The sequence below is a fragment of the Sinocyclocheilus grahami genome, unplaced genomic scaffold, assembly GCF_001515645.1.
Source record: "Sinocyclocheilus grahami isolate Dianchi unplaced genomic scaffold, SAMN03320097.WGS_v1.1 scaffold343.1, whole genome shotgun sequence".
In the NCBI taxonomy this organism is placed as follows: Eukaryota; Metazoa; Chordata; class Actinopteri; order Cypriniformes; family Cyprinidae; genus Sinocyclocheilus; species Sinocyclocheilus grahami.
In genome coordinates, this window is record NW_015505522.1 from 1,218,621 (window position 1) to 1,233,158 (window position 14,538).

Consider the following 14,538-nt stretch of genomic DNA (forward strand, 5'->3'; position numbering starts at 1 on the left):
ATTAGAAATAGCAAAAGTATTTGACAAATATAAAAAAGTATTTCTCAAAACATGACTTAGTACTTGGTGCAGACACCCTTGTTGGCAATCACAGAGGTCAGACGTTTCTTGAGAACTGAAGAGTAATATTCAGAGAAAAAATTAGTTTTAAGATGTTTTTGAAGGGAGGATGCTTGACGAATGTCTTGGGGAAGAGCATATCACAACCTGGGAGCCACAACACTGAAAGACCTGGATCCCTAGTCACCAGGCTATAGGCCTTTAAATATGGCTGTTACAATATCCTGAAATAAATGTATAAATAAAAAGCAAAACTGCTTTGTAGGAGTAATATGCAAATCATATTTGGCCCAAAATAGTAACTCTTTCATTTACATGCCCTCACGTCTCTGTAAACCCCATTCTTCATTCTAGAAACACAAGGACGATGCAGCTGTAAGATCCAAATTGCACATAAAGGCCAATTCACACCACACACAAAAATGCCCAACAAACAAGTTGGCCACTGGATTTAGAATTTTATGAAAAATAACACGTTCAGTCGGGTGAAAACAAACTCCGACCAACGGCAATAGATGTAATAAATCAATATATATAAAAATATATATGCTGAATAAAGTTTTATGGATTAAGTTGTTGGATGTATTAAAAAGATCACCAACTTATTTAACATTACTGCAAAACTGTGACATGGTGGTTAGGATAATATGTGTTCATATGCTCAAAAGATTTTCATGGATCAAGATGTCAAATAGGCTACATTATGTATGTTTATTTATTGTCTCTCAAATAAAATCACTAAGTGCTTCCTGAGCAGCAGTCAAACGGCCCAGACGAGATTGCAAGTATTTGCGTCTTTTGCTGACGTCAGAGTCCTCAAACAATAGCTCGCTCACGTTTGCCCCTTCCAGTATACTCAGCATGTCAGTACACAGGAGCTGAGCAGTCTCCTTTAGCATGTAGAAGGAGATCAGCATGGGCAGTTGGTCAGCCATCCTCTGCACCACAATCTGAAAGAAAACGAAGAGCCACTAAGATACTTCTCTCTGAACAAGGCTTCAAATTCATTAATGAAGACTAGATGTACCTCATAATATGCCTGCAGCATTTCACTGTACTTGCTTTTTATATCAAAGACAGGTAATTGCGCTTCTGAAAATTTCTCGCTGCTAATCTCATTCAAGAACTTCAAGTAGATGGGATCTTGAGTGTAGATCATGCTTTCCATTTCAAACTGATCCATGATCCTCTGCTCTGTTTTGGCTTGCTGGCTTGACTGAATATTGTCAATTTTGTTCTATGATGTCAAGTGAAGAAGTACAGAGGAACAAGAAGTCAACTGACAGAATTTTTGTACAATTGTTAAAATTCTGTTTTGAATGTTGTGTCAAGGGATGCTATGGGAAAACTCCTGTTTACTCTGAATTCTAAAGCCTGATTTGTTCACGCTTGTGTAGCAGCCCGCCGAAAGGGGTGGGGCCAACTGTTATATAAATTAGCTGAGTGCCATTTCATCAGAATTTTCTAATTTTCTCCTTCAGTGCAAAGATCATCTCCTTGCTGGACTCTGAAGAGAAGCAGCAGCAAGAAGCTTGAAGCCTACTCGCCTCTTCCCCTGCGGCCATTCGGTGACCTAAAAGAGCATTTCCTGAGCTAATTTTCACTGCAACACTGTTTCAAATGTTGCGCGGTGAGTGAGGCTCATAAGGGAACCCCTGCATGACTCAGACAGGCACGGTGAGTGCGTCACTTGCCTGGGCAGCGTTTGCGCTGATGCTGTGCTCACCGGGACAGACTGCTCTCACTGCGAAAGCATGAGTCTCACCCTGTTTCACTTGTGGATCGGCTTCTTTCATGAAGGCAATCCTCACTCGTCCGCTCTTCCATTTCAGCGGGGCAACGGGACTGACTTGAACTTACGCCAGCACAAGTCCTGCATGCTTCACTCTCCCCGCAATGCCTCGACTCACCAGTGTATTTTACACATAAGGATCAGTGCCCCTCATCTGCAGTGAGCAGCTTGAATTCCTTCAGTGGATCTGAGTAGGAAGCTGTTGCTCCATGTCGCTGACAGCTTCAGATGCAGAGGAGTGGGTGTGTGCTGGCGAGGACTCCGGCATCCTTCCTCCCAAGGATTCAGTGCGGGCCAGCGTGGACAGCAAGCTGATTCGTATCCTCTTGAAATCCATGGAGGATCTTGGCTTGGACTGGTCGTCTCCTGAAGAGTCCAGCCTAGAGCAATGCCTACATATCAACTGCCTAGAGATGTTGGCGGTTTTTCTAACCCTGAAAACCTTTCTACCAGCCTTAAGAGGGTACCAGGTCCTGGTCCATTCGGACAACATGATGGTGGTAGCCTTTATAAATCACCAAGGTCACACTGGTCACACTGCCTTTACAGGATTGCCAAACGCCTCCTCCTATAGGCACAGTGCAATCTACTCTCACTGAGTGTAGTTCACATGCAGGGCAGACTGAACCAATGAGCGGACAAGCTGGAGGAACTCATTCCCCGGGTTGATCCAGCTGCTATCGGCAGCCCCTTGGCCAATTCTACTGAGGAAGGACCTCCTCTCTTCATGTTTGGCACCTCAATAGGAATCTTTAAAGCTCCCAATAAGGGTGACTAACACCAATTTGGAGGCTAGAGCCCCATCTACAAGATGCCTCTACACCCTTAAATGGTCAGTCTTTTCTGACTGGTGTGCAACACGGAGTAGGGACCCGTCCTCTTTTGACGTGTCATCCACGTTAACCCTTCTGCAAGTGCCGCCTGACAAGGGTCGCTTTACTTCCACACATTTAAAGTTTATGTGGCAGTCTTTGCGACGAAAAATTACCTTTTTGTTAAGTTCCTGAGGGGAGCTCGGAGATTGAATCCACCTAGTCCTCATACTGTGTCAACAGGGGACTTAACCACAGTCCTTAGGGCCCTATGAGGCCCTCCCCCTTCTAGCAGTATCAGTCAGCCGACTTATGGTTCCTGTCGCTTAAGAGCATAAGTCATCTCCCTTCTGGCTCTTCCCAACTCAGAGGACGAGCAGGGTCCGAATTTAATCTGCCAGGTTCGGGCTCCTAGAGTGTATGTACAACACTCTATCCACTTCCAGCATTCGGAGCAGCACTTTGTTTGCTTCAGAGGCCACTCTAAAGGGCTGTCAGTCATGAAGCAGAGACTACCTCACTGGATAGTTTATGCTATAGTCCTGGCTTATGCCTCAGTGGGCTTACAGTGTCCTATTTGAGTTAGAGCCCATTCCACCAGGTGAATGGCCTCCTCCTGGGCTTGATCCAGTGGAAATTCTATCAGTGATATCTGTGCGGCTGCTGGCTGGTTTAATAACTTGGATGTCCCTGCCCTCCAGGCACAGGTTTTGTCCGCTTAATTTAATCCCCTCTGTAAGTAGAGAAGGTCTTGATATGTGGGCCCCAGCCCAGCGTCTGGAGTCGCAGAGTGGCTTCGTTCTGCCTTTGTTAATAGCACGGCACTACTGGATCCATTCCTCATAGCGTCCCTTGGGAGAGACTGTTTTAAAGGGAACACTCCGGTTACTAACGTAACATTGGTTCCCTGAGATAAAGGAAGGAGCGTTGCATACGCTGCTTCGCTATCAGTCGAACTGGATTTAGAATTTTATGAAAAATAACACGTTCAGTCGGGTGAAAACAAACTCCGACCAACGGCAATAGATGTAATAAATCAATATATATAAAAATATATATGCTGAATAAAGTTTTATGGATTAAGTTGTTGGATGTATTAAAAAGATCACCAACTTATTTAACATTACTGCAAAACTGTGACATGGTGGTTAGGATAATATGTGTTCATATGCTCAAAAGATTTTCATGGATCAAGATGTCAAATAGGCTACATTATGTATGTTTATTTATTGTCTCTCAAATAAAATCACTAAGTGCAAAAACATTGTAAATTGATTTGCATTTTAATGAGTGAAATAATTCGTATTAGAAATAGCAAAAGTATTTGACAAATATAAAAAAGTATTTCTCAAAACATGACTTAGTACTTGGTGCAGACACCCTTGTTGGCAATCACAGAGGTCAGACGTTTCTTGAGAACTGAAGAGTAATATTCAGAGAAAAAATTAGTTTTAAGATGTTTTTGAAGGGAGGATGCTTGACGAATGTCTTGGGGAAGAGCATATCACAACCTGGGAGCCACAACACTGAAAGACCTGGATCCCTAGTCACCAGGCTATAGGCCTTTAAATATGGCTGTTACAATATCCTGAAATAAATGTATAAATAAAAAGCAAAACTGCTTTGTAGGAGTAATATGCAAATAATATTTGGCCCAAAATAGTAACTCTTTCATTTACATGCCCTCACGTCTCTGTAAACCCCATTCTTCATTCTAGAAACACAAGGACGATGCAGCTGTAAGATCCAAATTGCACATAAAGGCCAATTCACACCACACACAAAAATGCCCAACAAACAAGTTGGCCACTGGATTTAGAATTTTATGAAAAATAACACGTTCAGTCGGGTGAAAACAAACTCCGACCAACGGCAATAGATGTAATAAATCAATATATAAAAAAATATATATGCTGAATAAAGTTTTATGGATTAAGTTGTTGGATGTATTAAAAAGATCACCAACTTATTTAACATTACTGCAAAACTGTGACATGGTGGTTAGGATAATATGTGTTCATATGCTCAAAAGATTTTCATGGATCAAGCTGTCAAATAGGCTACATTATGTATGTTTATCTATTGTCTCTCAAATAAAATCACTTGATCCAGTGGAAATTCTATCAGTGATATCTGTGCGGCTGCTGGCTGGTTTAATAACTTGGATGTCCCTGCCCTCCAGGCACAGGTTTTGTCCGCTTAATTTAATCCCCTCTGTAAGTAGAGAAGGTCTTGATATGTGGGCCCCAGCCCAGCGTCTGGAGTCGCAGAGTGGCTTCGTTCTGCCTTTGTTAATAGCACGGCACTACTGGATCCATTCCTCATAGCGTCCCTTGGGAGAGACTGTTTTAAAGGGAACACTCCGGTTACTAACGTAACATTGGTTCCCTGAGATAAAGGAAGGAGCGTTGCATACGCTGCTTCGCTATCAGTCGAAAGATTCTGATGAAATGGTGCTCAGAGCTGACTTACATAGCAGTCGACCCCCCCCCCTCCCTTTTTGGTGGGCTGAAGTGCCATTTGTTTGTGCAGCTACATGAACGTGAACAAATCAGGCTTCAGTGCCTAGGCTACGGCTTCAGGGTACATGAGCAAAATTATCTCTGTTAAAACTCTGTAGTTGCTGAAGCCAGGCAGTTCCCTCCCTCTGTAATTCTGGCTAAGCTCCTTCGAACTGTCAACTTGTTGGGAGCAAGCAGGATTTTTTGCATGTAAAAATGTATTTCTTATAAAAGCTGAACAGGGATCAAAGAGTGCTTATGTGCAATCCAACAGCAATTTGACTGTTTGTATCTGCTTTGACTTGCTTTATTGTCAGAGCAAAATAAGACAAAGTAATTAGTGACACTGAGTCTATTAGTATACAGTATATTAACTTCTTGTTTATGAAACAATATCATTTCACAGTTGTGCTGCTATAAGGCTGCACGCACATCTACGACTATCACATCAGTCAAAAGATTCTGATGAAATGACGTTCATAGCTAACTTATATAGACCATATAAGTGCCATTTGTTCATGCAGCTACACGAACGTGAACAAATCAGGCTTCAGTATTCAGAGTAAACAGGAGATTCCCCATAGCATCCCTTGACACAATGCTCATTCCCTTATCTCAGGGAACCGAGGTTACGTATTCTGCAACCGAATTGACTCCCGAAAAATGCACCTAGTGACAACAACATTTTTTAGAAATTCTATGCAGTGTGTATGGAATCAAACTGAACAACTAGTTAATGATGTATTTAAATGCATATCAGAGTTATCTTTTCTGTATGTGCGGTGCAAGAAATCGCAGGGTACACTTTGACTCGCTAGTGTTGCCAGATCTTGCTAGAAATAAACAAAACAACAGCAACAACAAACAAGAGCAAACTCAAAATAAACTCAAATCCAAATGTGTTATCTTGGAAATAAGCCACATACCAAAATATAGCGGCCTGCACTTGCCTCCTTTATTGCTTTATAAGCCGAGCCAAAAACAATAAGTCCAAAGACACAAGTTAATAAGTGATGCTTATAATAAGTGGACATGGCAACCCTTCAAGAGCACGCTCTGCAGACCAACCTCCCAAACATGAACAAAACGTTGTAATATTGCTTTAAAATTGAAGGAGTCATATGATGCGATTTCAATTGTTCCTTTCTCTTGTTACAAGCTCTTGGTGCATAAAGAAGATCTGTAAAGTTGCAAAGACTAAAATCTCAAATCCAAAGAGATATTCTTTATAAAAGTTAAGAGTCAGCCACGCCTACCTAAAACGGCTCGTTCTAACACACCCCCACATACCTACATCACTATGTGGGAAGATTTGCATAATGCCGCCCAAATGTTCACGCAAAGAAAGAAGGCGTAACTTTTATTCTCGCTGTAGTATTGTTGCTGCCGCCGCCATGTCGTGAAGACGCTGTGTGCTTCGTTGTGAAAGTGAAACTACTTTGTTTGGTCTTCCAAAAGAAGACGATATCTGTTTCGTCATGCCTGGAGCTGATCCGTTCTGGTTGCTGAGGAAATACTACAACTTTGGGCTGTGGATCGCCACATCGGCTTTCACCGTGGATGAAGCGGAGTCCAGCCCGGAGTCGTCACATGTCCTTCCGGACGCTCCTTCATCGAAATCGCCAGCCACGCCGTTCTCAAGCCCGCCGCCTCTGTAGTCATTATAATCCATAATTATGTCCCCACTGGATGCAACGAATGCCTCATTTATAATGGGTTTTCATGTTTTTGTCTCGTCGCTCCGACCGGACAGGGCATCATCACAGTATGGTGAGGGGCGTAACATTTCCGTCACACGCTTGAGGTATTCGGCCAATCACAACACACTGGATAGCTGGCCAATCACAGCAAACCTCGCTTTTTCAGACCGATGAGCTTTGTAAAAATCGACGCGTTTCAGAAAGGCGGGGCATAGAGGAGAAACAATAATGTACAGTATGTGGAAAATAATGAGGTTTTTTTTACCTTAAACCGAAACCCCCAAATACACAAAATAATGTTCTTTTTAGCAGCATCATATGACCCCTTAGTAATATTATGTAATATTACTGTAATATTACTTTAGTCAAAAAAGCAGATATCAAGTGCACGAGACAGTAAAATGTTGATATGGTTACAACAATGTCAATTATCGCAGTTTTGAGAGTGAGTTCGGTTCCGTACACACATGCAACTGTAATTTAGGGGATTCACTTCCATATTTAAATGCGGTTGTCACTCCTTAAACTTTACAGTGTGGCCTTTGTCACAAATATGGAGCAATATTTACCATAGTGGTATTTAGAAGAACAGGGTAGTTTCGGAAACATTGGTGAGACACGTCAGTGAATTGCTTGAGAATGATGTCTTCAAAAGTAAAACAAAAAGACAAACAGCCACAAATATTTTAGGCTTGATGATTCAGATATGATACTACAACAACATTCTAAGTGTACAGTAATCCTTTGATTTTAGGTTCTAGTTGAACAAAGATGTGTGACAGTACCTTTTATGGAATTGAGTGATTTGATGGCTGGCTCTTTAAGTTTAGCCATACGGTCCTGCAAAATCATCTCAAAAACTCTGTAGTTGCTGAAGCCGAGCAGTTCCCTCCCTCTGTAATTCTGGCTAAGCTCCTTCGAACTGTCAACTTGTTGGGAGCAAGAGGGATTTTTTTTTTCATATAAAAATGAAAATAAAATTCTTATAAAAGCTGAACAAGGTTCAAAGGGTGCTGATGTTCAATCCAACAGCACTTTTCACTGTTTGTATCTGCTTTGACTTTATTGTCAGAGCAAAAAATGTGTGACACTGAGTCTAAAATGTAAGTTACTCAATATTAACTTGTTTATTAAACAATATCATTTCACAATTGTGCTGTTGGTCTGAATATCAGCAAGTATTAAATTTGAAAATGTACTGACAGGGCGTCTTTGTGTTATTAAGACCATCATTCCACTTCTTGAATTCAGTCCGAAGCTGGACAAACAAATTTTCCTCAATGATCAGCTCTCCTAATGATAAGGACTTGATTTTATCATTGAATTTTGTTAATATCTGTGAGAAAGAAATAATAATATTTGTTACGTGAGCATGTTTTAAATGATATTAGCATTGTACCTCTGAAGAGGTAAAGGATATTAAAAACCTCTGAAGAGGTAAAGGCAATGTTAACTTAGAAACAAAAAGATAAAATCTGAATTGACAACACAGAGATAATACCATAAGTTTTATGGTTACAGATGACATCTACCGCGGAGGCACCATGTTTGGTCTTATAATTCTCAATTGTTTTACATTTTACAAATGTGCTGTGCTAGGGGACGTTATAACACTTTTTTTATTCACTCTTAAACCATCAACACAGTATGAATACAGCTGTTCATACCAAAGGTATCCCAAATATCTTTATATGAATGATTTATTCAAATAAAGATATTTGAGTTACCTTTGCAATGTCTTCAGAACGTTTTGAGACATTTAAACATTGTGCTTACAACATACAGGCCAATTAAATTAAGAAAATGAATCCAATTTTGTTCATTAGCATATACCAATGCGTTGCCTAATTTCCTGCAAATTTGACAATCATTTCAGGATTTTTTTTTTTTTTTTAAGTAGGGTTTGTCATAAATTTCAAATTGGTGTGGATTTCATTCTTTCTGAGAAACTTTGTTATTGATTTGACAATTTCACAATACTAAATCATTTAGAGGAAAATGTCATTTTCATATTATTTTCATCTGATGTTTCTATGGTGACATAAACATAACTTATCTAATGGTCACACTTTAATGTGGGGTCCAATTCTCACCATTAACTATGACTTTTGCCTCAATAATCTAAATTGCTGCTTGTTAATAGTTAGTAAGGTGGTTGTTAAGTTTAGGTATGGGGTGGATTAACCAATATGCTAGTAATATGCATGCTAGTTAGCAGTGAGAATTGGTTCTAAACTAAAGTGTTACCTGCCTAATTGTCACTTCGCTGTGGATTCAGCCCTAATAATAATTCTGAGAAGCATGAACTCAATTCTTACTTTAATGAGGAATTGTTTGGCTCCCTTCAGGTCCTGTGGTGGTCCAGCTTCACACTCCTTCAGCTCATTCCTCACATCCCACAACTGCTTTTTTATCTGCTCGTCAAGCTTTGGCAGTGATTTCTGACAGTGATGAATATAAAACAGATGTAGATAACCCAATAGATGCACAGTGGATATTGTAAGCAGCATTGGGGGTAATGCATTACAAGTAACATAATTTACATTATCGGATTACTTTTTTCAAGTAACTAGCATTACTGTTTAATTTACATACATTTTTTATGTTACTTTTATATAAGTAACACCAGTCGTTTCCCCATGTATTGACTGGCAGCTCTCCTGTCCCCATATTGAAAGAAATCAGAAGTAAGTGCAGAGGTGTTGTGTGCGCTGTGTGAACATGATCTTACTGTAGTTCTAGACTAAATGTCAACATGCATTTAGTGCAAAAAAAAACAAACAGATTCAGTATTCCTCAAAATCAACAAAAAAAACTGTTAAATGCAAACTCAGAATATGACACAAAAATACTTTATGTATTGAATCCCATTTTATTAACCAGTGTCTTTGCTGCTGGCCTTCAATAATCCAGTTCAACCATATTAATAAGCAAAAATGACTTTAGATAAACATAAAATTTTGGTTTCCTTTGTTTGTTTGTTTTTGTGATTGAGAAGAAAGTGTCAAACTTTTTTTAGTGAGTAATACAATATTGCAATGCATTACTTTTAAAAGTATCTTTCCTGAACACTTGTTATAAGAGAAAAATATGAATATGAGCATGAATAGGCTCATATAACCATGAGCCTGAAACCTAGTGAGCCACCTAACTGTTTTGGCTTTTGGACATTCTTCAGACTGCAGTGGTGTGAGATCATAGTCTCTCAATACATTTGATATTTATTATGCTAAAAAACAATGTGAATAGGCATTTACAAACTTACTTTAATATGACTGACGAGATCTTGAGTGAGTTTGATGGCAAGACATTTAACAGTCGCTTTATTCTCATCCAAGAGGGGTCTGTAGAAAAAAACAGAAGGAACACTTTGTAAAGTGGCGTTGATATGAAGAGAATATAAGTGAATCTGATTAAAAAATACATTTATTATGACATGGTTGGATATATGCAGCATTTAATTTCGGCCCACAGCCCTCAGTCAAGTTTGATTTTTGGCCCTTCATAGCGACGTTACACGTCAACGAATGTACTAAAAATGGAAACTAAGGGAAGCTAAGGAGAAAAGAGCATAAGGATACAAAAAAATGAAAATATAAGCAGAAAATGTCTGAAAACAGAAATATAACCAAGGAAAACATTTTTTTTTTGTGCAAATCGGATAATTTTGCATTAATTTTGTGCAACACGACTTTAAATGTGATTCATGCTTATTATTTTTAAAATGCATTTTTACGCATTTTATTGCATGCCTGTGCACCTATGCTTATAGACCAAACATGTAATACGCATGCGCATGACGTCATCATTTTCACAAAATGTGTTTTCGTGGTTTACACGGTGACAATAATGGTATCATAAAAACTTGCACTTTGAAACCTATTTTCAAAAGTTTGCATGCTGTTGTTGTGTAAATGATTGGACAAACACAAGGTACATAGCAAAGACGGTGACGTACATAACACTGGATAGTCTTCATGACATGAAGTTCAATACATGCAAAAGTTCATCATTATTGGTCATCAGCTTTTATACAATATGTCGGGCGCCTTGTGCGAGAAAAACCTTCAGATTATACACAACTCAATTCTGTTTCTTCTTAGTAAGTAACCAAAATCACACGCAACGAAAACGAGACGCGTGTGTCTGCAGGGCACAGTTGCTTTCTCAGAATGTATGGAGTGACAGACAACCAGTTGTCAAGTCTGGTTCTGTTAACACAGCAGGGCTTCAAAAATGCGTTTGTGTGAAAGTAGTCACTGCTGGTCACTACTGAGTACATGTAATCTGGATTACGTAATCAGATTACAAAAATTAAGTACTTGTTATTAGATTGTATTACATTTTAAATTACTCGTAATCACAGTTTCTTTTTTTATTGATTACATATTATTCTACAAATTATAAAAATTTAATTATTTGTAATTTATTGATTCTCACTAATTCTTCTTTTTCATTGTTTCAAGTTTCCATTCTAAAATAGCCTACCGCTTATAGGCTATACATTAAGAAAGTCTTCCAGTTTTGTGGACATTCACACAAAGAACAGTCACTAGTCAGGTGGATGTAATTGCACAGACCATAGGTTTCTTTTTTTGGAAATGCACCCCTGGTCGGAGGCTTATGTAAATATTTTGTTTTATAGGCCCAACGTTTCAAGTATTTAGTAGTGCATACTGCATAAACTGAAATGTCAACAAAAGTCAAATTATATTTTCTTTTCGATCGTAACCTGAAAAAGTCATGATTTTGGAAGAAATCTCTCTCAATTTGTGTCGCCTCCACCAGAGGAATTTTCTCATCGATCTGTTGTTGTCCTCTACACTTCACCATGACGTAACCTTTGCGGAGAGGAATCACTTTGTTCTGGACAACGGCCAGAATATTCTTCTCGGTTCCCCTGTCTATGAGGTCTGGCTTGGTCAAAATGGCTGTGTGAATGAAAAACAGTTATTCTCTAAAATGTGCATTTGCTGACAAAGTGCTGACAGATATTAGATATTGTGCAGATGATCATCTTCATTACCAAGAGTTCTTATGCCCTCAGGATCTATTTCTTGTGCCATTTTCAATGCTTCAGTTGTTGCAATGTCAATGTTACATGGGACTACTACCATGTTTATAGTCTCTTGCTTCTCAATAAATTTCATGATCAGACGTTTGATCTATAAGACATGAAGTTTTACAACTGGATATATATGTTACTGAATCTGGAGTGCAAAATCAGATTATAACGCCTACCTGGTTTCCAATATCTTGTGGTTGTCCTTGCACTGGGACTCGAGCGATTCCAGGTAGATCGATCAGTGTGAGGTCACACACATCTGCTGACCTGACCTCTAAAGTGATGAGGTCATCACAGATTTTCACCCCTTTTCCAGCCAACTCATTCTGGGCTGTAAGACACACACTGCATGATCAACCATGTGTTTCTCAACATGAATCGCATTAGTCACGTTTATATACTCTTGTATTTGCACTGCGCTCATACATCAGAGCTCGCTGCTCGATGGCCTGGTGCTCGAGATGACAGATCTGTCAACAACTTTTAATTGAATTTTTTGTTGCAGGGCAGATATGAAAAACTTTGTCCATTTTAAAGTGGTGTGAATAAATAAACAGATATGTCTTAGAGCCTGAATGGGTATGCAAATGAGTCAGGAGGTCAGGAGGTGTTTGAAACCTGCAATTGCAGTTATTTGCGGAATTATTTTCATTGTGTGGGTTGTGCACCGGCACGGCTCCAGTGCGGATGAATCTAATGTTTTGAGGAGTATGTGTGGCTGTCAGTCACCGCACCGGTGTGGATACTGTCCTTAGGAATCACAGATTCTAGCCTACGTCTTGGAAGTATGACCCAAAAAAGAATTTTCGATGGAAAATCTCATCTGAAAGTGAAAGTGAAAGTGACGTGACATGTTGGTTACCCATACTAGGAATTAGTTTAGTGCTCTGCGTTTAACCCATCCTAAGTGCACACACACACCGTGAACACACACCCGGAGCAGTGGGCAGCCATTTATGCTGCTGCGCCCAGGGAGCAGTTGGGGGTTCAGTGCCTTGCTCAAGGGCACCTCAGTCATGGTATTGAAGGTGGAAGAGAGCGCTGTACATTCCCACGACTTCCCCTTAAGTCTGAACAAGTAACAAGTCTGCCACTTTTGTTCTGACCAACTGAGGAAAAAAGCAATACAATACTTCGCTCTACCAATGGTGATTAAATCTATTGATCACTTAACTCATATTACACCAAACTGTGCTAATAGCCTCGTGGGCAGCACACTGACATATAGCGCCGTTGCGCTTCAGGCATCCCGAGTTTGAGTCTCGGCTCGTGGACCTTACCCAATCCCGTCCCCTTCTCTCTCTCCCACTTTGCTTCCTGTCTCCTATACTGTCCTATCCTAATAAAACAGCAAAAATAAAATCTTTAAAAAAAAAATACAGAAACTCTTGTTATTAGTGACACCGCTGGCCAATAGGTATAACTTATAAGAAGCTTCTTTTACTTTGTTAAAGAACATCCAGATGCTGGATGAATATGTAAGTATGTGCCATGCAATTTCCTCTCAATGACAAAATAAACACACAACAAACATGACAGCGGTGAGAAAACAGCAGTTAAGAAAGCATCTGATCATAGAGATATGGATATGTTTGCGCCAGGTCCTAACAGATGAGGTCATTAAAATTACACTGTTATGATAGTGTGATTATAAAGTATATTTGAGACTGTAGACTATATAGACCCAGACATGTCAGACTATAGTTGAATGAATCTGTTTCTTTGCTAATTTGCTAATAGCTCTTTTGGCATTATCCTGAACATTGTATAAGAAAGGCTGTCTTGAGAGTGTGAGTAAATATTACTTTTTTTTTTTTTTCCAGGCAAAAAATGTCCCGAGTCCTTCGCATTAAAATACAGTCTATAGGTTTTCATAAACAACTCTTTTTTTTTTTAAAGTTTTATTAAAAGCTGTTCACACACTGGCAATGAGAAAGCGATTAATGCATGAACATTTTTACATTTAGCCCCTTTAATAATATTTACATTTATATTTATTCATTTAGCTGATTATCATTAGCTTTATCCAAAGCAACTTACAAAAGTGGAATATAGCAAGCCCTTGATTAACATTCATGCCATCCATGACATTTAAAAGTTTTATGCTTTAAAGGGGTCATATGATGCTTTTTTAAAGATCATTATTTTGTGTATTTGGTGTAACAGAATATGTTGACATACTTTAATGTTCAAAAAACACATTATTTTTCAAATACTGTACATTATTGTAGGTCTCCTATGCCCCGCCTCTCTCAAACGCTTCGTTTTCTACAAAGTCCCTCCTTCCGACAAGCGCCGTCTGCTCTGATTGGCCAGCTGACCCAGTGCATTGTGACTGGCCGAACACCGCAAGCACTCGTCGGAAATGTAACGCCCCTTACCATAATCACCAGCTTCATCTTTCAAAATAAATGTAAAGACAGTAAATAATGTCATTAGTTTTACCTGCAGTTCAAGCCCGAAAGGGCAACAGACACAGTAATGATGCAGTACACAAGCCACGGTTAAGACAGCTGACTCTACTGTGATGTGACTCTCTCTCTCTCGCGCGCACACACACACACAATGCGCAAAACTCCGCATTTGAACAGTCAATAGCAAATACTTA

At 39.4% G+C, this 14,538-nt stretch overlaps 1 protein-coding gene across 1 annotated transcript in view; it reads right to left on the reverse strand.

The window, feature by feature from the left end:
• Positions 1–785: 785 nt before the first annotated feature.
• The window catches only part of LOC107603239 (interferon-induced GTP-binding protein Mx2-like), a 21,496-nt gene continuing 7,743 nt past the window's right edge, over positions 786–14,538 (reverse strand). The window contains exons 4-13 of the mRNA XM_016295982.1: positions 12,107–12,261; positions 11,892–12,030; positions 11,598–11,796; positions 10,131–10,209; positions 9,184–9,306; positions 8,069–8,201; positions 7,651–7,794; positions 7,435–7,511; positions 1,088–1,297; positions 786–1,010 (exon numbers count right to left, since the gene is read on the reverse strand). Coding sequence (XP_016151468.1) covers positions 786–1,010; positions 1,088–1,297; positions 7,435–7,511; positions 7,651–7,794; positions 8,069–8,201; positions 9,184–9,306; positions 10,131–10,209; positions 11,598–11,796; positions 11,892–12,030; positions 12,107–12,261 — 1,484 coding nt within the window. The remainder of the gene's footprint in view (positions 1,011–1,087; positions 1,298–7,434; positions 7,512–7,650; positions 7,795–8,068; positions 8,202–9,183; positions 9,307–10,130; positions 10,210–11,597; positions 11,797–11,891; positions 12,031–12,106; positions 12,262–14,538) is intronic.